Source organism: Populus trichocarpa, chromosome 4, assembly GCF_000002775.5.
Source record: "Populus trichocarpa isolate Nisqually-1 chromosome 4, P.trichocarpa_v4.1, whole genome shotgun sequence".
NCBI classification, from domain to species: Eukaryota; Viridiplantae; Streptophyta; class Magnoliopsida; order Malpighiales; family Salicaceae; genus Populus; species Populus trichocarpa.
In genome coordinates, this window is record NC_037288.2 from 18,372,163 (window position 1) to 18,395,456 (window position 23,294).

Consider the following 23,294-nt stretch of genomic DNA (forward strand, 5'->3'; position numbering starts at 1 on the left):
AATAATAATAATACCAACAACGACGATGATGACAATGACAACAACAACAACAACAACAACAATATTATTTTTTTAATTTTACTCTTCAAATCAAATCTACGGTTTTTTTAATAGTAATAATATTTTTTTAAAAAAATTATAATTATATTAATAATATTAATAATAATAACAATAATAATAATTATAATATTAATAATAATATTAAACATGTCTGACTCAAGTTCTTATAGCTTGTAATTTTACCCTTTAAAATCAAATTTATGGTTGTTTTTCAATATTAATAATATTTTTTAAAAATTATTAATTATTATATTAGCAATATTCATTATAATAAAAATAATAATATTTTTAATATTAATAATAATATTAAACTTGAAGAAGCCAAATTTAAGTGGGTCTGGCTGCAACGCCAAACTCAAGAACCTTGAATGGGGTCTGGCTGCAAGGTCGTGTCATGAAAATATAATAACTAAATAGAAATAAAAATTTAATATTAAATAATAAAATTAAAAAAAATTAATTAAAAAGAAAAAAACAAAGAAAAACACTATTCTAATTAATGGTGCTTTGAGAGGAGGGGTACAGTAAAAAAATTTCATGAGATCACGATAATCTAATGAAAAGTAAACAAAATAAATCATGAAGTCTCAATCAAATCGATATTAAAAGATAAAATTGGAAGAAAAAACTAATTTAAAAAAAAATCTACATCAACTGAGTTAACTTGTCAAACCAGGTTAACCCGTCAAATCTGATATTTGTACTATGAAAGTGTGATAAATAAATAAAAAATAATTTAATATTAACAAACTAAATAAAAAAAAATTAAAAAAAAAACAAAAAAAACCTATAAGCATTGCTTTTTCACTATAGATTGTAAAGTGAATAAAAGGGTTAATAATTATAATTATAATAATATAATAGTCGAGATTCACTGCTTGAACCCACGGCAAAATGTCTCAGAAGCCACGTGGATTTTTAATATCTTTTAGAGTTGTTTTTAATAAAAAAAAACCCCTGCAATTTTACCACTCCAATTGAGTGCCCGTTGTCCAGCAATCCCAACCTTCCAATAAGCTTACATCCAACGACTGGCGCTATGAAATGTACTTATCTCCACTGCAGAAGAGTGCACTGGATTAAAGAGGCATTCACAAAGCAATCACAAAATACAAAGGTCTAACATCAGTCCAAAAGAAATCAAAATCTAGGGCTCTGTAAAAGAAAGAAAGTTTCCATTAATTTGCAGTTGTAGGCTCTCTCTTCTTCTCCAATGGCGCCGCCTCCTGGACCTTACTCTGGTACCAGCACTCTCGCTTTGGTAATCTTTCTCACCCACCACTCTGTTTGTTTCCCTCGAAAATGCAAGAAAATCGAAAGTCAAAATCACCTCGATCTTAAAATTGATCTCTCGTAGTCAATATTTTCATTTAATTATTTTTTGGGTTTTTTCAGGTGGCTCGTGTTTCTGCTTTCTCTTTGGGTCTCGTCTACGGGAGTGTGAAGCTAAAGTATCTCCAGGTACCTTTTTTTGTGTAGAAAGTCAACAATCTGATGATTAAGAAGGGTTTATTTCTTGGCCAAGATGACTACTTTACCATGAATTATCTACTAAAATATTGGGAAGTGATAGTTAGCTTGAGAAATTGATGGGAAATGTGTTAATTAGATAGATAAGATAGTCTTGGATTTGTGAAAATGAACTCATTTGACAAACTCAGTAATATTTCTAAAGGCTGGAACAGGATTCTCTTGTGAAATGCTTCTAAGCTTGTTGTGTTTTTCATCATTTTATTGTTGTTGGTTTATATTAAGTAACTCTTTCACAAGGACATTCAATCTTTGCCATTTTCATGTATATTTGATGTGGTGTTTGCGACACTAGCACATTCATTTCACACCACACTGAATCATGATTGGTTTCATCTGTAAATATATTTGATGTGGTATTTGCGACACTAGCACATTCATTTCACACCACACTGAATCATGATTGGTTTCATCCGTAAATATATTTGATGTGGTGTTTGTGACACTTGCACATTCATTTCATGCCACACTGACTCTGTATCATGATTTATTTTGATCTATAAATGCTTACCCAGTGTCTTATTATTTCAAATGCAGGCAAAGGCAAAGTCACAAAAGAAAGCTGAAGCAAAGGCTCATCATTAAAAGAAAGAATTTTGTTGAATGTTGGGGTTGAGATTAACTGAGTTGGCAAGAAATAATGCATATCAACGGCACTGTACCAGTCTTTCATCCTGGTGTAAAGCTTTTATGCACCTTGGCGCACTGCTTTTGTTTCTTTTAAGATCTTTTTCTACACAAGTTGATGACTTAGTTTGTGAGATTTATTTTCTTGATCAGCCACGATAGTTTTGTACTGCTCCATAACAATGGGTAAATGTTGGAAGATTGAATCATCCATTGATTAAAATAATGATCTGTGTCTTTGGGTATCTCGGTTCCCTTTTTTTTCTTTGTTTTGACAAAAGTTTTGATCCATTCTTTAGCTGTCATATTGATCAATGGAGTTGAAGTTTCAGTTTTTAGAGAATGCCCCCTTTTCTCTTTGATGTTTTCCCAATTATGATCACTTGATTTCCCCACCTCATTGAAGCCCCTCCTTTCTCATTTAATTAGTTTCTTTTCAGTTGGTCAGGAAAAAAAGATTTTGATTCCTCTGTTTCTGAACAATTGTCTGGCGAGTTGTTCTTGCACCAGGCAAGACTGCGCTCCACATTGCTAACTGTACGCTTTCTTGCTGGAGGTGGACTTGTTTTGGGTGGTGCAAAGTTCAGTGCCCATAGCGGATGATCTGGGGTCTCACTGGCAGGCCTGGAAGTATCTTTCCTGCTATGAGAGGAACAGAAATGCAACGCATTTTGTTCGTCAGATTTTTTCACCGGGACCCATTAGGCATTGATAGGAATTTGTATCGCGTCGAAAGGAGAAGTTACAGGTGCTTGCCAGTGAAATAACTGGTCTTGTTAATTTGAAGCAAATCCATAATTCGAGGAGTGCTCTCCAGCAGCAAGTCTTCAGCGTAGAAAAGGACCACTGGTGCTTTTTTTTTTTATCTGATAGACAGGACCATTGGTCCATGTTTCAACTTTCAAATGAATTCGCCAGGACCATAAGCAAATTGATCATGCGATGCAAAATCAACTTCAACTATAAAGGAAGAAGTCACAAACATAACGGAAAAACAAATTATATCGATCAGAATGATTCATTATTGAGTTAAAATTTGATTTAATCAATAGGTAAAATTCTTAACTTTTAACCATGTATTCTATTTATACTATTTCAAAAATAAAATAAAATTGCTGTAAATCATTTTATCAAATCTGCTTATAATTTCAAGTCATTTAAGCTTGTTTTTGTTTTAATATATAATTTAAACTAGAAAGCCACTTTTCATAAATGATGTTAAATGTACTTCAACTTAACCTTAATTTGCCATCAAATGAAAACATCGATGAAATCAAAATCATTTTATTCTCACGAGGCCAACACGATAACTAAACTTATTTTTCCAAATCACTTTGTTTTAAGACAAATCAATGATAACGAACCGTAGTAGTGGTGGCATTTGAAGAGCTGACGAACTTCTTCAGTTTCTTGGGCCACTCTGATTCCTCCTGGTGATTCATATCGACTTGTTCTTATTCAAAAACTCAGCCCAGCCTGCTGGGGCTGGTCCCTCTAGTCTCAAGAAATCTGCGCATACCAACCAAGAAATCGACTTGTCTTGTGATGATTTTCTCACTTGGGAGTTGATAACACATGCAGTGCTACCTATTGGCTACTCCCACAAAGATTCATTTATAAGAGCACTCGCATCATGCTGTTCAACTGCTAGTACATTAGCTAAGCTAACAAATCTTTCAGATCACCAGCAAGAGTAACCTAAAACAGAAGCTGGGGATTTTGTTTTTATTTCCAATGTACGCACAACCCGGAGAAACCAATCAGTACATCAAAGTGGACGGTTTGCTCTAGATACAGTAGTTGGTAAGAGATGTCTATTGGCTTAACAAGTACGACAGAGAAGGAACTTAAATCCCAGCAATATTGCGAGGGCCTCAGGATCGAGGAGAAACTTCAACCAAGGGCATACATCACGTGTGCAAGAATGAACATGAATCAGTTCTAGCGAAGCTATGATCAGATTAAGTGCAAAAGGTAAATCATATTCTTTATCATACAAATAAATTGCAGAGGAGTCCAGCATGAAAAAATCTCAGGCAACTTCACAGGAGAAAAACATCGCCCAACTCTTTGACTCAGTTCAAAATCAATGATGCAAAAGCACCAGAAATCAAAAGCGTTATGCATGCAAGATGTGGTATCATATGCTGGGGTAGACTTTAGTATCATGGATTGATGCAACTCCCAGGCCATGAACAAATGCATAACAGAAAATGTACATTTGACACATGCATTACAATTTACAACTATGCTCACTATCCTAGATGATGCTAATTTATCAAAACCCACATTACTGCACTTGTGTTCTAAGTTCATCCATCCAGTCATCACTGGACACAAAAGCTAAAGGGCATTCCAAAATTCCAATCACATCGGGCATTTGTGATTCTTCGAAGTAATGAAATAGATTCTTAAAATTGAGTCTTACGTTTCAAGGAAGTCTGCTCTTGATTTGCCAAAAAAACAAAGATCTAATCCCTATAAAAGTATCCATTTCAGCATTGGTGAGCAAAAATCATTATGCTTTAAGTTGAAAATCAATAAATAAAATGTACCCAGCTAAAAGTATCATCCTTCATAAGGAAATCACAAGCTGTGGGAAACTAACCTGGGACAAGCTTGGCTGCCTAAATGATATTACTGTAATAAATACATTCATCTACAGAAGCAACTATTTGACATATATAATGTCTTCATCCGGATCATCACCCTCCCAATCCTCATCATATTGGATTGAATTGGAAGAGTCAGAGAGCTCGTCAACTTGACTTTCTGCATTATCTTTCTCAGCTTTTATCCTATCTAAAATTGCAATCACCTGAAAGGGTTAATTCAACCTATCAGTATCTGATGAGAACACGTCAGAAGAAGTAAAAATTCATCCATAGAGACCATGCTCTGACTCTTAAATTGCCTGGATAAATACAAAACTTTCTGCAGCAAGAACTGTTCATTCTCACCAAATTGATTGGAGAAAGAAATAGATACGAATCCATTATCACAATTACCATTGCAGTATTATTAAGGAAAAGGCAACATGAACACAGAGAATAAACACTGAAAGACGTTCACACTTGAATGTCACAGGAGTATTTTCCACATTAATGTTGCCTAGCCTACTCTGAGAGCTTTATTTAAACTTTAAAGCAACATTATAGATAAGACAGAATGAGACTCCACATGATCAATCAGGATAATACAAAGCATTTTCCACTTTACCAGAACAATATTAGAATCAAGAGCAGAATGAATGCATCAACATTCATGAATTACATGTGCAAACATGGACCTGGGTTGACTTTTACTGACAGTGGAGATTTTTTTTTCCGAGAGAAGTTGCTAAACTATATAACATTCCTGTTATACAATTATGACCCTATAAAGTAACATTGATAAAATGAAAAACAAGATATCGCAAGCACTTACCCTGCTTCCTCTCTCCAAGCCTTCATCTTCTATAAACCGTATCTCAGGCGTCAACCGCAACTTCATGCGCCTACCCAACTGACTCCTCACATACTTAGCTTTCGACTTCAAACCAGCAATCGCAACCTCCTTCCCTCTATCATCTCCAAAAACAGAAACGTAAACCTTAACCACCTACAAAAAAGAACACAAAACTACAACTTACATCCGAATAAACAAAACCTAATACAGCAGTACACCTGAAAAATCTCACGAAAGGAAACAACCAGAGCAGAAAAGGTAAATAACATTCAGCATCCCTCCTGGCAACACATTAAGTTCTACAACTCAAACTCACAAATTCTTGTATACACAAAGGGAAACTCTCATTAACCCATAATTTCAAAACTACCAAGCTTTGCAACTGATATTTGTTACCACCAGAAACAACCCAACTCAAAAAAAAAAAAAAAAAAACAAAGAAGTCCTCAACTTTACCACACAACACACAAATTAACAGAAACCCATTTCACATAAACACAAAATAACAAAAAATTTACCTGCAAATCAGCAGAAACTTCAACATCACTGATGGTAGTGAGAGAAGACAGGTACTTATCAGCACCTAAGGCAGCTTCAGGCAAAACAGCATACTGTAACACTTTATCAGTTAAAAGCATATCAGATAGCTCTCTTTGTATTTGTTTAGCTACCATTTTCACTCTCCTTGGATTTGCCATGCATTTTATAGTTGTCCCATACATAAATGGCTTTTGAAGATGAATTGGGACCGTTGATTTTGGTGACCGAATTGGGAATGAAGTGGAATAGAGGGTTGTGATTGGTAGGAAATTGGATTGGTAGGTTAGGAGAGGCTGAGGTTGGTGTAGAAGGTGACGGTGTACATTGATCATTGTGTCGAGGATTGTGGCTCTTCTCTCTGTGATTTTGCTGATGATTTCTTATTCTGTCTTTTGGGTTCTTACTTTTTCTTTTTTGGGATATCCAGTGTTCATGTCCAAGGGCATTTTGGGGAAGTCGTTGAGAGGATATCACAAAGTTATCACTTACGTTCCATTTTAAAATTTTTTCGGGAAGTCGGTGAGAGGATACCATATTTATTTTTTAAAATATTTTTTATTTAAAAATATATTAAAATAAAAAAAATTATTTAAAAAAAATTATTTTTGATACTAATATTTTAAAAATATTAAAAATTTATTAATTTAAAATAAAAAAAAATTAAATTTTTTTAAAAATATTTTTAAAACGTGAAAAAAAACAAGACCTTAGAAATTAAAACAAATTATATTTTCTCTGAATCTTAGTTTGTTTCAAAAATTCTATTCAAATTATGATTGGAATGTTTCGGTTATGTTCCGGCTAAATAATGTTTTTTTTTAATATTTTAAAAAATATATTGTCTAGTTTTATGATATTTATTATATCTTTCAATTTAATTTTTAGATCAAACTGAAATTTTACGAAGAATATCCTAACATATTATTATATCTTAGGTTGAAATTTTAGAGCAATTAGTACTAGAGTACTGATGATATTTTTATAATTTTGTTTAAATTTGTTATTTTGTTCAGAAAAGTCATTTTATTGTGTCATTTTCTTATATTGAATTTTTTTTTCAATTTCATCATTCAACAATGGGTTTATTAGAAATTGAGTTTTATAATTTGTTTTGATTTGTTTTATTTGGGGGTTATTTTGATCTCAAGACCCAAATCCAAATCCAAAATTTAAAAAGTTGACCCGAGTTGATTCAATATGTTGTCATTTCAATATTCTTTTTTAAAAAATATCATCTTGAATTTTTTTGAGTCAAATTATATTTTTATCAATCATCCAGGTTATTTTGGACCCGTTAAGTTGATCAAGTCATATCTGCCCAACTCCTATTTGTTTTTTTATATTTAAAATTTGAATGGTATAATTTCAAGTTAATTTATTTTAAATTTTAATTTATATATATATATATATAATTTCAAAAACTCCAAAATAATATGCTAAAACACTTCAAAACTAAAATATATTGTTGTAATTAAAAAAATAAAATATCAACCGGATCAGAATTAAGAACCCTGGGTATATCGGTTCGTTTTAAGTGGTAGGTACTATGGGCTATGGGTATAGGCCTTTGGAGGCAAGACTAGCCAGTTGCTGGCTAGCAACTAACAAATTAATTAGCAAAGGCAAGTCATTTGTTGAAGAAGCACCATGGGCTATGGGTACTAGTCGGGCACAAGGCAACGCATAGTTTAGGTCGGCCCACAGGCCCACATGAGAGATTGGTCCTGAGACAGGAATCGAATGTTATTGCAGTTGAGGTTTTATTGTTTTTTTCTTTTTTTTACAATTATTCAGTGCTTTTAAGAATTAATAATAGTTATTGTTATATTTAATAGCTCGATTTTTGTAATTTTACAATTATCCTAGTAAATTATCTTTATAAAAACTTGAACTTCGTACGGTGTCGGGGAATTAATTGAGTCTTATAACTCATAAGGTGAAAGACAGCATATCTATCAGGAGTTTTGCATGGTTTGATCTTTGTCTGATTACCGCAGCATACAATTGATACTTCGCAAAGAAAGTAGCTTTTGATTTGTGAGTGTCAAGCAGGTTTGCTAGCTTCTGTTTTTTGATATATTTTATTTGAAAAATATCAAATTGATATTTTTTTTGTGTGTTTTTTTCTTATGGTTTTAATGTATTAATAACAAAATTAAAAAAATATGATAAAATAATAATTTTAAAATATTTTAAAATAAAAAATAATTTTAAAAAACACTCTCCCCTGCGATATTCATTACTAAACACACAGTCATTTGTTGCCCTCAACCAGCAACTGCCAAGTGCTAATATGTTGCTCCTTAGAGTGGAAGTATTGAGAGTTTTTTAGGCCTGACCAGTCACTTATTCACCGATGAATGGAGGAGCACTCGTTGCTAAACCATCCATCTTCTAGGAGATCAAATTTTCAGCACTTTCATTGCGATATTTCAAACTTTCACTATGATATCTCAAACTTTCACGGCTTTAAGATGATAATTTGTTGGATTGTGATCATCTCAAATTAAAAGTTGAATGTTAGTGATGAATTAACATATTTTATTATCGATTCATTTACTCAAAAAGACCCATTGATAGAAGTCCCGAGAGAAGGATGACCCATTATGCATAAACACTTAATATAAGTCAAGCACATGAAATGAGGGTCTGGCTTGTTCCCAGGCCCAACCCTTCCTAGGTCAGCTTAGCGCTGGATCCAATCACAGATGGGTCTGGTAAGACGCTAGGCTCACCTCTTTGGAATCTATTATATGCTGAGCTCAAACACATATGAGTCTAGGGAAACGATCTCAAGCATATATGGGTCAAGCAAGATGCTAGCTCGACTTTCTTGGACTCAACTAGGTGCTAGGCCTGAGCGCGTGGGTCGGACAAGATGTTAGACTCAACTTCTTTGGGCTCAATTACACACTAGGCCTAGATGCACGTGGGTTTGAAAATATTCCAAACCCAATGACCTTGGACTCAGCTACTCGCTGAGCTCAAATGCATTTGGGATTAGGAAGACACTAGGCCCAACATACTTGGGTCTAGAATCATTCGAGGTCTAAACATACAATTAATGACTCCTTTTGACCTCATGTTGGGTCATGAGGCTATCTTTGTCAACCGTTAACATTGAGTGATGAGATTCTAAGATGATCATCTCCCTACTCCCTAGTTGTGTAAAATTCTCATAAGAGATGAATATATGTCAATCAACATTAATGCTAATTATAAGGGTTCTTACCATCAGCATTAATGTTGTGTACGAGATAATGTATGAAAGTCTTTTGTAGGCACATGATATTCCTATCAACATTAATGCTATATAAGAATACATTTCTATCAAAATTAATGTTGATGTAAGGGACTCCTTCCCCACTAGTATATTCGAAAGGAAAAAACTTTCGAACCCTTTAGTGAAAATAAGAAGGTTCAATGTACAAGGGCTATAAATACTTTCTGAATCACCTAGGTAAAGAGTTCACGATCTTCATTCTCTATTGCATATATATTTTCAAAGCATATCTCTAAAATATCATTGCATTTTCTCTCAAAAACATATTCACTTAAGCATCAAAGAGTCCCTAAATACATAAAAGAGAATCTTTTGTAAGTATTAGCCACCTGCCACCTTGGCTAACCAAACACCAAACACCTGACACTTTAGTTAGAGAGCATGAATCAGATTGTCAGAACTAAGAGATTGACTGATTATCCAAAACCTAAGCATTGACCTCAAGCTACTTGGATGTTTTAGGACATCATCAATTAGTAATAGAAATAGTTGTCTAAGTACAATCAAACTAGTGGCAAACCTTCCTCCCATCCTCGTGCAGTTCCATCTCTAAATCTTATAAAATACAATGAGTTTATAAATACTCTAGTTTGATTATCTAGTTGGACTATTAATGTTATCATTGTATTTTCCTTTTCATAGTTACAAGAACTAGATCAGTTATAAGTTGATCAATTGATCGAATTAACCTATAAGTTGGCATGTCAACTTAATTTTTTTTTTTTTATTTCAACAGTGTTATTTTATTTTTTCAAGTAAAACATTGCCACTTCGATAATGTTTTTTTTTTTTGAAATGGAACTTAATCAGCTAACTTTGAATTAACAGGTCACTAGGTTATCTTGTCAAGTTAGTCTGATTTCTATATTACATATCTACATTCCTTGTTTATTAAATAATGCTTGAAAAAAAATCATTAGTTTTGGTCCTGAAACTCTTTAAATTGTATATGTACATGAAAAAATTAATATTTTCTTCATAACATTAATATATATATATATACACACACACCCATTTTCTATTTTATAAAAATCAAACAAAATCCAACAAAAGCTCTACTTCCACCTATCTATACCAGCTAAGTGTTAGCTTGTTGGACTCTACCATTAAATATAATTTTGAATCATTTTTAAAGTTTCAGTATGTTTTTGGTATTTAGATAGTTTTTGCAGTTGTGATTTAAAAATAATAATTTAAAAAAATTACTAGAAGTGTTTGGTATTGTTATGCAATGTATTTTTTAAAAGTATTTTTATTTTTTTGAAAATATATTAAAATAATTTGTTTTTTTTTACACTAACATGTTAAAATTATCAAAATTACAAAAAAATATTAATGTAATACCTTTTCAAATGATTAAAACACATCCAAGTAGAATTTGCACTCCCAAGTACTCAAAATAATTACACTTTCACCTACAAGCTGCTGTCCCAATCTCAACTTTCATAACCAAATGCCTAATTTATACAAGCAAAAGAATATTCGTTTCTGACCAGTACGAAATAAAAAAGAAAAGAGTACTCTTTTTTTTCTAACAGTAACGTGGCATCACATTTTGAGTTTCTTAAATTTTTCCAAGCAACTAACATGTTGCGAAGCTGAGTTGCATTACTTCCATTTGGACCAGCCACGTGAAGGCAAAATACTACAAAATAAAAGCTATCAAAAGCTGATGAGATACATTTATTATAAAATAATATAAATTTTAATTTTGAAATTTTAATTCTTTGATATAATATTAAAGTTTTGATAATTAAGTTGAATCTTATTATCTTTATTTATTTGATAAAAATTAAATATAAAGAACTATAAGCCCGTATAAATTTCAAGTTTTAGAAGCTTTTATTTGAGAGGATATATTAGAAAATAATATAAATTATATCTTGAGATTTTATCTAAAAATTTAAACTTTCAAGTTAAATTAAAGGTGGGATCTTGAAAATTTAAAAATTACATCAACTCAATAAAAAATAAAAAATAAAAATATTATTGCCTCAGTTCCTGCAAGGGACACTTAACCACCAGGCGTGCAGAGACCATCCAAAGCGATGGATATTTAAGATATTGTGGCTTAAAAATGCCAGTCGTCAAATCTTGTCATTATTTTAAGATTCAACCCAAAATATATTTCTATAGTTCATATTGCTAATAAAAAAATCACTTCTAGCAATAAAACACTAATAAAGCCAACCAATAATAATAATAATAATAAAGCTTCAAACCTGACAGGGTAAGACAATAAATACATGTCTTGTTCTATTTTATTTATTTATTTATTTATTCATTCATGTAAACCAAAGTGCACTGCCTTGTCTCTCGCCAAGCAATGCTAGAAGGTGGAAGAACACTACAGGTATTGATTGCGCTATATTTCTGCCTCCTGCAATTTTTTAATGAATTGAACTTGAAGTTACTTAAAAGTGGCTTTGTTTTGATTCTCATGTATAAAATAGCAATAAACATCGATTATATTCCATTTATCAACTGTATCTCCATCCAGTTTCTTCAATCCCTGTAGTTTGTCATCTTATATCCTGTCGGTTTATCAGTAAACACAGCACTATTGTTTAGCTTTTTTGTCAGAAAATTACACTAACTTTTTTAGAAATAAATCTACATGAAGATATGGGCTTCGATATGATGTTCTTGAACTACCCTTAAAATATTAATTTAGAGAATATATTCTTTAATTATTGAGGTAAAGAATTCATAATCTTCGTTTTTAATATTTGTTAGCATATATATTTTTAGAGTTTATTTTTTTAAAATATCACTATATTTTTTTTCTTCTAAAATAATATTTACTTAAGTATTAGAAAGTACTCACATTATAATTTTTTGTAGGTATCTTTTACTATTTATCTGGGCTTACCAAGCACTAGTTATCAACTATCTTGTTTAGAAAAAATAAATCAGATTGTTAGAACCAAATGATTAATCTCAATATAAGATTACTTGGATTTTTTAGAATATTACTGATTACCATAACAATAATAAAAAAAACTATTCTTAAGACTTGAGGTGTTCATGAGTCGGGCGAGGTCACATTTAATACACAATCTGACTTGTGTTATTTTATAAATTATAGATAGACCGATGCATTCAAGAAAAAATTACTTGGAACTAGAGTTTTTTTTTTTTTACACGCTTAATTGAGACCCAGACTGACAACATCTAATCAGTTCATAAGCTGCAGGCCCCAACAAATATCCCCCAAATCTTGGACTCTATACTATTTTAATCAGGATTGCTGTGTATAGAAGATACTGGGAGACAAGGGATCATGGGAGCACAAGAAATTAACTGCAGCAAAAACAATACGTATATATGTACACTTTATTTATGTTGTGATAGACACTCACAGCTAGATACGTGGTATAATATATACGCATGCCCTTTTCACCTTCATCTTTTGCCATTTCGGCATTCAAAGAATAATAAGTTTAACAATTACCAATTCTTCAGCATTAAATAGCTAGGAGCATATCGTAAAAGCTAATCCATGTTTTTTTTTTTTAATGATTGACATGAACATAGAATATTATATTTTTTTTATTAATGTTGGTTTTCGAGCCAGTTTGTGTGTATCTCGACTAATCTTATGAGTTCTGAAATTAATAACCATGTAAGTCTCTAGTGACTCTGAAATTTATGATACTCAAACTAATAATTTATAGAAAGCAAATACAGAACCTGATCAGTTGAGTTACATCCATTAGGACTACATAGAATAATATATTAACACTATATCGACTGTAAAGATATTGATTGCTCTATACAGAACAAATCTGTAAACTTCTCGTATTACGTCTATTTTATATTATTCCAAACAGGAAGAAAAGCTAATAAAAAAAGAACTCCTCCACCGAAAAAAGTAGAGCACGTACTGGCTCAAAAACTACCATAATGATTGGCATGCATGGACTTGCAACTTGTGCCTTGATTGCTGCTCAAATGAAGCATAAATTTAGGACGTGATATGGAAGAGATCTGGGGCTCCAAGTTTTTCAAACTGGCTGCAGGATCTTGTGGTCATATGGGGCTCTGCAATTCCAAGACAAGAAGGATCTAATCAAATCTTGTCATTCTAATTCAAAAGGAACAAGAAGCACAAAACTAGGGTAATTTATATTGCCTAACATGTCACGGAAAAAAGGTAAATAGCCATCTTTGAAAACTTCTGTACATTGAATGAATGCTTTTCTCCAAATAAATATAGCGTTGTAATCTCGATAAAATTGCATGTATGGGTTAGCTAGAAAATGTCTTCAATAAATCTCGAATTAATTTGGATGCCTTTTATACCATACTAATATCAGCAAAATGATACACGGATAGCCATATATGAATTCATTAGATTAAAACTCGTCTTGGATAATCCTCTTGTTAATTAATTAAAGTGACTCCAAAAATAATTTTTAGAATAAGCTCAAATTATTAATTCTCTCGGTTATAAATGGTGATTGATCCTAAATTGTCTTTCAAAAAAAAAAAACAAACTCTAATATTTACAAATTATAAATCCATACAACAAGTTTGTTTGAGAAAAAATTATAAAACAAGTAAACACCTAAATAAAATGCAATACTATAAATATATGCATAAAAAAATTAACATTTTAAAATTGTGTTCAATTTTTTTTTAAATGGTAGATTTACGTACGTAAGGTGAAGAATCCTCGATAAAATTTGAATCAAAACACGAATGCTGACAAATCAAGTGTTGTAGTGGCTGGATTTGTCGTGGAAGATATTGAATTGTGTTGAGATTGAAGAGGGGGTGACTGTTTGTTACAGAAAAAAAATGCATAAAGAAGAAGTAGAGATGGAGGAGAGGGAGGGAAGGGTCAAGCGTCAGGTCATAAATTAAATATTACCGACAGATTGACCGACATAATTATTCCGATGGTAACTCCGTTGACAATTCTGTCGGTATAAATGTCATGTCACCATACAATTTGTATTCTTGAATCCCACTGTAATACCCTTTGTAATGTTGTCGATATATACCGACGAAAGTTTTTCGTCAGTATATTCACGGCCGAATTTTACCATCTGGTTAATTCTGTTGGTAACGTCGCTTGTAAAACTTACACGTCATCGAACTGTTTGACCTTTTTTATTCCTTCTTTCCCCACTGTAATTCCCTTGGTATATACAGTGGGAACATTCCTGTCGGTGTTTACTGATGGATTTAGCGATGGAAAATTCGGTCGGTAAATCTCACCGCAATATACTAACAAAAATTTTTTGTCGGTGCTTCCATTTGGTTTTGTCAGTTTTCTGATAGTGAAAGTAAATATATCTTTAAGTAAGATTATTTTAAAAAAAATAGTCTTTAATAAATTATACAATATACTAAAAGACCTCAATACCATTCTAACTGTTTACCAAGACACAAATTACTGTGGATTGGAGCAGTGTAATAACAAAGTTGTCCTTGTCAAAGAAACTTGCTAGGCATGCAGTGGGGGGTGGGGTTGTCTTTTTCACGGGATACATTTGGCATTAAAATGATGATTGAGAACAAAATAGTCAGTTCGAATTTTGCTGGGGCATGGTAAGGTTGCAGGCCCTAAACGCTGTGGTCAGGCATGACTACCATGCCCTAGGCGCTAGGGTTAGATCCGCGCACCTGGCTGCAGACCCACTCGCCTCTGCAGACAAGTGTTTGGGTCTGCAGACCCACTCGCCCCGCCCGATCCAAGTCTCTTAAAGGGTAAAATTAAAAATTTATTATTATTATTATTAAGAATAATACTAATAACCATAAAAACAACAACAACAACAATAATAATAGATTTGAAAAAAAAATTATTACTATTGAAGAAAAATAATATATTTGATTTGAAGGGTGAAATTAAAAACTATAAGAACTTGGGTCATGTATGTTTAATATTATTATTAATATTATAATTTTTTTTTATTAATATTATTACTAGAATTATAAAAAAATATTATTACTATTAAAAAAAATCATAGATTTGATTTGAAGGGTAAAATTAAAAATTATTGTTATTGTTATTGTTATGATTATTATAATTAATAAATTTTTTAAAAAATATTATTACTATTGAAGAAAAACCATAAATTTGATTTGAATGGTAAAATTTAAAATTATTATTACTATTATAATTAATAAATTTGAAATAAAATATTATTACTATTGAAGAAAAACCACAAATTTGATTTGAATGGATTAAAAACTATAAAAGCTTGGGTAAGACAAATTTATTATTATTATCATTATTAATAATATCAAAATGATACACGGATATTAATAATTAAAGCAAATTTGATTTGAATGGATTAAAAAAAATGCTTGTTATACCATATTAATAATATCAAAATGATACATGGATAGCCATTTATGATTTCATTAGATTAAAACTCGTCTGGGATAATCCTCATGTTAATTAATTAAAGTGACTGAAAAAATAATTTTTAGAATAAGCTCAAATTATTAACTCTCTCGGTTATAAATAATGATCCCAAACTGTCTTTCAAAAAAAAAAAAATCAGCTGGAATAACAAATTATTGAAAAATCTCTCATGCTCACTAATAATAGTTATGTAATGGGTCAAATTTTCAAGTGTTTTTACAAGGCACCATCGGATTTAGATGTATAATTTTTTTTTTCAGGAATCCAATAAAAAAAATATAATAAAGTATAAACTAAGATAATGATTCAAGTCTTGATCTAAAATTTGATTTAAACCTAACGATGCTTTGTATATGAAACGTGTAAATTCAAAAGCAACATTAATTCTTGTCAAATGGAGGATGCCTTAGAAATGTAATTCGGAATCTTTAAATTTTTCAAAACCCCATTTAAATGCATTGAAGGTATGGTTGGAAATTCTATGCTAACTTTAGGTTTCCACCATCTACCTAGATGTTCATACCTTGTCTTCTCCTAGATGTTGGCATGGAGCATCACACTTTTATCTAGAAAGATACATTTCTCAAGTTTTTACCAATTATGGGCCCAAAATATATCCACGGTATCTCATCATGGTTTTAATCCTTTTTCCTAAAATTTATTAAAATACACTTTTATATCTCAGGTTTGAGTCAGATATGTATTTTTTATAAAAATCTGAAATAATTAGGGTTTTATTCGTTCACTTGAACCCATAAAGTACGCTTTCTGAAAGGTATCCTCAAATAAAAAAAAAGCACATTTATATAGAATCTAAAGCATATTATAAAAATAATAATAATAAGAGAGTAAAGTAATCTAATGTTAGTGGTCTGCCCTTCACATGGTATCGACAACACACACAATCTCGTAATTATCTCCAAAACCTAGCCCATTTCTCTAACTCAACATCCTTATAAACACCCGCACCACTTTTATCCACCCTTACCTTGCGTTTTATTCTAGCGCTCCCCGCTCTCTCACTTCCTCTCACTTTCCCACACTTTCTCTCCCTTTCCGGGAAAATATGTCCAAGTGCAACAAAATCCGGCACATTGTAAGAATCCAGCAAATGCTTAAACGGTGGCGTAGGAAGGCAAGAGTGACTGGAGGAGCAACGAGTTCACGCACCGCTGCACCATCTGATGTCCCAGCGGGCCACGTGGCAGTCTGTGTTGGAGCCAGCTGCAAGAGGTTTGTTGTACGTGCGACGTACCTTAACCATCCCATTTTCAAAAACTTGCTCGTGGAAGCCGAGGAAGTGTACGGTTTCAAAACCGCTGGGCCGTTAGCTATCCCATGCGACGAGGCTGTCTTTGAAGAGATTCTCCGGGTCGTATCGAGATCGGACCCCAGCAAAATGGGTCGTTTTTTTAATCTTGAGGATCTTAAGAGATGCTGCCACGTGGGCATGAGGAAAAATATTAAGCTTTTGGGTGAATCAAGACCGTTGCTTCATGGTTAGCGGTTCGGGTTGACTCGGTGAGTCAATGAGTCAAGTAGACTAACAGTATCGGTAATTTTTTAAACTATTATTTTGAGGGAGGCAGTGAGGGTGTGTGCGTGTGTTTTTTTTTATTTTTTTCCATTTATCGGAGATGGCAAGGAAGGGTTGGTTTTTTTTATTAACCGAGTCATCCCGGGTTGAACCAAAAATGGGATGGAGAATTATTATTGTAATCATATTTTTTTTTATAGAATTATTATTAATATAAGTGTAAATCATGACTCTTTGGGCTAATTATTGAAAAGAATATGATAAAATTTGTATTCGATCAATTCCATAATTAATGAATACATAATATCTACTAAATGTTCATTATGCTCTCCTAGCAAGGTAATTTTAGTTTTAGTATTTGTTTGTTAATGCAGCATACAATATTTTTATAAAAATATTTTTTAATATAAAATATATTAAAATAATATTTTTTATATTTTTATATTTATTTTTGATATTAAAATGGTTTAAAAATATAAAAAAATAATTTTAATTTTTTTTTAAAATTCAAAACTTTTTTAAAAAGTAATTGTTTTCAACAAGATTAGAATATGCTTCTGAATGTTTGTCAGGATAAGGTGGGTATTTATGAAAAGGCAAAAGTAGAGGGTGGCGCCGGTACTTTGTCATCATGTCATATGGGGCCGGCTACCAATTCATGTTATTTGGCCCCCTCCACATCAAATTCCATCATAAGCTTAACGTCCCACAGCCACAATTTAATGTAACATCGCATCATATTTCCTTTTGCTTTGTTGGTTTTAATGGTATTCATTTATTACAAACTAAATCTCCCGAATTATGAACAAATCGTTTCTAGTTAGATTAATGTATTTATTATAAATTTTAATTTCGGAAATTACTTTTAGATTTAACATAAGCCCACTTATCCACCAAATTTAGATGTTTCTCAAATAAAAACGTTATTACATGGAAATGTAAACACGCATGAAATCGGCCACATCATCCTGTTGCTTTTAAACGTGTTTTTTATTTTAAAATATATTAAAATAAAATTTTTTTTAATAAAATTTTTTTTTAATGTATTAAAACAATAAAAAAACTAAAAAATAATAATTAAAATCTAGTGAAAGACAATGCGTTCCAAATGGCTTTTAAAACATCAATACAAATTAGAGAAACTATGATTTGATCGGTCGAATAGACACATGATAGATTCAATATTATCAGAAAAAGGACATGGTCTGGTTTGAAAGGAAAGAAAAAAGTTCGTTGGGCTCGTTGTGTAAGAAACATCCCAATGAACCGAACCACTCGAGAGATTTCTTCAATGAACTTGTGGCCTGTTCTAATCCTTTATATTTTTTACTAGTATTTCGCAACTAAGCACAAATCTAATTGCTTAGGAACCTCGCCTTTATTTGGAAGGGCGACACAAATAAAGATTGGTCAAATTTTATTTATTTTTTTGTTTAGAATTATTTTTTTTTATGTTTTAGGAAGGTTTTGATATGTTAATGTCAAAAATAAATTTTAAAAAATAAAAATATTATTTTGATGCATTTCTAACTCAAAAACACCCCAAAAAACAACTGTTACCACACTTTTAAACAACCCCTTCAACATTAATCCATGGCTAAGTTGAATTTAAGTTGAGAATTTAAATTATTTTAAAATTGAAATGATGTTGAATGATTAGAGTAGTGATAGTCATAGTTTTAAAACCCGGTATGGCCCGGCGGGTCGACCCTGGATCCAGGTGACTCGGGGTTGGAACTGGTCCGGGTTGAAGAAAAAATAGGATAAAAAAAACCCGGTGTGACCTAGTTGACCCGGTAAGACCTGGTTGCAACCCGTTGACTTTTGTTTTTTTTTTTTACTAAACTCGGGTCAAAACCCGGAATCCGAAACCCGGGTCTGAAAACTATGGTGATAGTAGTTTGCCTTTGCAAGTAATATCCAAAACCGTCTGAAAGTTTAGTATGATTGCCGTGCAAATGCTTCTTGATAGACCAAAACTAACGAAAATGACAAGGTTCTCCACAGACCAATTGTAGTGTTCATCAATGGAGCTTGAGGGCTATGAAAGATGTATTATTATACAAAGAGAGCTGCTGATGTTAACCTCTGTCCAGGTGACGCTGTCCCAGTATGGAACTAGATGTTAAGGGTTGCCTAGCCCCCTAGTCTTCCATACCTTCATCTTGGTCCGTTTTGTCAAACGATAGACCAATCATATTGCTACAAAAAGATTAGGCAAGGGAATCGTATTAACGAAGAGAATTATTCTGGACATCATGATCAAATACGGCTGTATGGAAGCAATCCATGCCTAGCTTAAGGGGAAAGGAAAGTGTACACGAAATATGTAATTATTGACGCTTGTTGTCGACCATATTTCATACGGCAGGGCTTATTTCAGGGTTTTCAAAGGTGTTTAGGATTGCGGTTATGGTTGTATTATGAGTTTTTAAGTTTTTATTTAGTTTTAAATTATTTTTTTAATATATTTTTGGATCGTTTTGATATACTGATGTTAAAAATATATTTTTAAAAATAAAAAAAATTATTTTAATATATTTTCAACTAGAAAAACACTTTAAAAAATACCGGATATTTCTAGCTTGACTCGGGTGTGAAGGATACATTGCTTATGACAACCAATTTTCATGTATTCCTATTAGAAGGATCTGGATTCGAGTCTCTTTTGTAAAAAAACAAAAAAAAATTGACTTGTTTGGTATCATTTTCATTTTTCATCTTTGTTTTAAGAAGCATTAAAAAAATCAATAATTTATTTTATTTTTTTCATGTCTAAGCGAAGTGGTCAAAAATTTAGGCAGAGTGATCAAGTTTTGCCCAGCTTAATTTAGGCAGAGTGCATATGCATGGAGCCCCACAAACAACACAGCGTCAAACCAAACAAGTATTGCTCTATGCTCAGGCCTCGTGGTAGATAGCAAAGTTTTTGAGGGTCGAATTAGTTTGATGAAGGGTTAGAATATATGGAGCCCATAAGCCCAAGGAATCCGGACAGACTGTTTCTTTATTTATAGTCTGAACTTTGCTAGCCATATGCCCGCGATGGATTTGAAGGACCTTTCTTGTCTAGGCTCCGGCAGTGGTTTTTTTTGAAAGTGTTTTTGATGAGAAGTGAATTATTAGAAAATGAATTATTTCTTGATATTGATATTTAACCGTGTTATTAAAAAAGAGTTGGAGAATATTTTTAAGTATTTGAATTTAATGTAAAATAATATATTAAAAAAATAAAAACCAAATCTAATAGATAAAATTAAAAGCAGAATCATAAATTATTTAAAAATAAAACAAATATCAATCAAAAGATTGTGATTTATATTTAGAATAATTTATTAGAGAACCTATTGAGTCATACACATAAGAATCATTGGTGAAAAATTGAATTGAGATGATTAATCAAGAGTGACTTGATTGTAAATAAGTTTTACAAATTAAGGATTACAATGTAATTAATATACGTGATTACAATTCTAGATCTATTAACACAAAAAAAGAGTTATGACTTAAAGATATAACAATTTTTTTTTCTAAAAAGATTTATGAGATTTTTTAATGGTAGTTTGTATGAATCATCGTTAGAGATCGAATATTTAAACGACTTGCAGTTTACGTCAATCACCATAAAATAAATATTCAAAATCAAAAAATTCATAAGAAGACCCTTAATGATTGATTGATTGTATTCACGAGGGACTAAGAGGGTGGTGAGATCACGAAAAGCAAGGCTGATATTATGCAAAAACCTTGTGCTATTGTGTCAATGACAACCTAGAACGGACATGGATGTTAGTCATGGCAAAGGTAACCAAACTGAAAATGTTAATCAATGGCGAAAACTGTTAGCATTAGAAATATAATGAGATCATCATGGAGATGACTGGATAACACAGAGGAACATTCCTTTTGAACTGGCAAGAACATTTTCAAGTATGCAAAGCTTCGATGACATGGTAATCTGGGATATGTCTTGCAGTTAGATATAGCACAGACCAGTAGCTTTTGAAAAAGGTTATATAAATCTGGATTAGAGAAATGTATTTCGAGGATTGAATTTTCTGTGCTTGCAAGTCATAAATAAAAAAGAAAAAGAAAAAGAAAAAGAAAAAACTGAGCTCTGATCATGTAATCACGTGCATGTGTATAAATGTACTGACGGCAAAGCATTGCTCTGTAAGGATAACATGGGCCTGCCATGCCAAGTGGGCCCAAATCTTATGCTCCACTAGCTTTCCAAAGGGCCCATGTGTGGGGCAATAATCACATGCTTCTCAGCCCCAGCAACAGTAACACTCAGGCTACCCCCAAAGCAATATCTGACCACCCCACAAAGCTCGCATCAAAATTTCGAGTGTCGTTTTCAGATTCCCCCCTTCAGTTATTTTAATTAATGTGCGAGAGGTGATATTATCATGTCCTTACTAAAAAAGAAAAAGAAATTTAATGTAAAAGGAGGCACAGGCACCACCAGTACAGGTTCGTACTTTTGGCGTAATAAGACAATATTGTCCTTATCTTTTGTACAGTCTTTACTCCTGGCCTCAGAAATTGCACGGGATGTTTTGGGTTAAAAGTGGAATGAGAATATCCTCCACTCCTTGATAATGATGTCGCTAGAACAACTTGCTTTTGGGACCAAGGCGTTTTCTTTCGTTTTAAGATTTCCAAGTCTTCAATTTTTCTCCCCCCTAATTTTGGTTCTTGAAAATTATTATATAAAACTACATTTTTTTTCATGGTAAGGACGTGTTTGGATCAACTTTCATCTATCAAATTTTTATTTTTATTTTTTTAAATCAGGACATACAATTTGATTATACTTTCGTGCTCTAAATTTTTAATATTACAACCCAGTATTTATAGTTTTGATGTTAATGTCGTTTAATTCTTTATAATTTGTAATAGTTTATCACGACCTGTTTTTGCTAGATTTCATTTTAAAAAAATATTATTATTTTTTAATATAAAACTACCATTACACATACGTTTTTATATTTTTTACTTTTAATGTAAAAGAAACGCTAAAAATGTCTAAAAAATAGAATAATAATATTAAATATTAAAAGAAAAGTTAAAAGACCTAGAAGTTTCATTATAGCTCTAACGTGGATTGCTATAGTAAAATTATTAATTTATCCTTGAGTGGGAAAAACTTAAGTCAGAAGCTGGGTTTTTTGGTCTTTTTCATTAGCTCATTAGTCATTAAAAAATTATTTGAGGGTATATGGATTTTTTCTATTTTTTATACAGTAATTTTTTTTAATACAGTAAAAATATCCTTTTACTCTTAGAGTAAACAAAATTTATAAATGTTGACTAAGGACTTTCTTGACTTTTCACAAGTTTCTTGAACGTAAAAATATTTTTTTGCTCTTGAGATCAAAACTTTGTTGAGCTGCTAGGCAGGGGTGTTTACGGTTTTTTCATGATCCATCTACAATGAAAACACGTTTTTAACCTTAGAAAAGACAAAAAATAAGCTTTGTCTTGGGGGGTATTTTGATAATTTCACACGAGTATTTTGTGTAATTAACAGGTTCATGGGGTTGTTTTGATATTTTCATGCTTTCCCATCAGATACTGATACAAAAGTGAGAGTGAAGAATCGTTCAAAATCATGAATGTTACTTAATTTGTTTGATATATGATCCGTGGCACCATAATCAGCTATCAAAGATCATGCAAATTTACAAGTTGTAATGCAGTCTTAAAAGCAATCAGAATACATTGGTTATTTTTAGGGCATGCTTCAACTAAGAATTCAACAAAATGACTGAGAATGGAAACCGACTACTTCTGTTCTTGACTAGTAGCTTCATCATGCAATTTTCCTTAACCATGCCTGTCTTGTAGGTAGTTTGCAAAGTTAGTTATCAACGCTGTAGGAT

General features: G+C 31.9%; 3 protein-coding genes across 3 annotated transcripts; 2 read left to right on the plus strand and 1 right to left on the minus strand.

Annotated features, from left to right (window-relative positions):
• The first annotated feature begins 1,153 nt into the window (after positions 1 to 1,153).
• Positions 1,154 to 2,462, plus strand: LOC18097890 (uncharacterized). The gene is made up of 3 exons (XM_006384471.3): positions 1,154 to 1,321; positions 1,456 to 1,521; positions 2,128 to 2,462. The coding sequence occupies exons 1-3, from the start codon at positions 1,274 to 1,276 to the stop codon at positions 2,173 to 2,175; spliced, it is 162 nt and encodes a 53-aa protein (XP_006384533.2). The 5' UTR covers positions 1,154 to 1,273; the 3' UTR covers positions 2,176 to 2,462.
• A 2,260-nt stretch (positions 2,463 to 4,722) lies between these two features.
• LOC7477847 (probable ribosome-binding factor A, chloroplastic) lies at positions 4,723 to 6,676 on the minus strand. The gene is made up of 3 exons (XM_024598569.2): positions 6,183 to 6,676; positions 5,644 to 5,817; positions 4,723 to 5,035 (listed from the first exon to the last, which is right to left on the minus strand). Exons 1-3 carry the CDS (start codon positions 6,534 to 6,536, stop codon positions 4,889 to 4,891), a joined length of 675 nt encoding a protein of 224 aa, XP_024454337.1. The 5' UTR covers positions 6,537 to 6,676; the 3' UTR covers positions 4,723 to 4,888.
• A 10,185-nt stretch (positions 6,677 to 16,861) lies between these two features.
• Positions 16,862 to 17,649, plus strand: LOC7453609 (auxin-responsive protein SAUR50). The gene has a single exon (XM_002305435.4). The coding sequence runs from the start codon at positions 16,936 to 16,938 to the stop codon at positions 17,371 to 17,373; it is 438 nt and encodes a 145-aa protein (XP_002305471.1). The 5' UTR covers positions 16,862 to 16,935; the 3' UTR covers positions 17,374 to 17,649.
• The last annotated feature ends 5,645 nt before the right edge of the window (positions 17,650 to 23,294 follow it).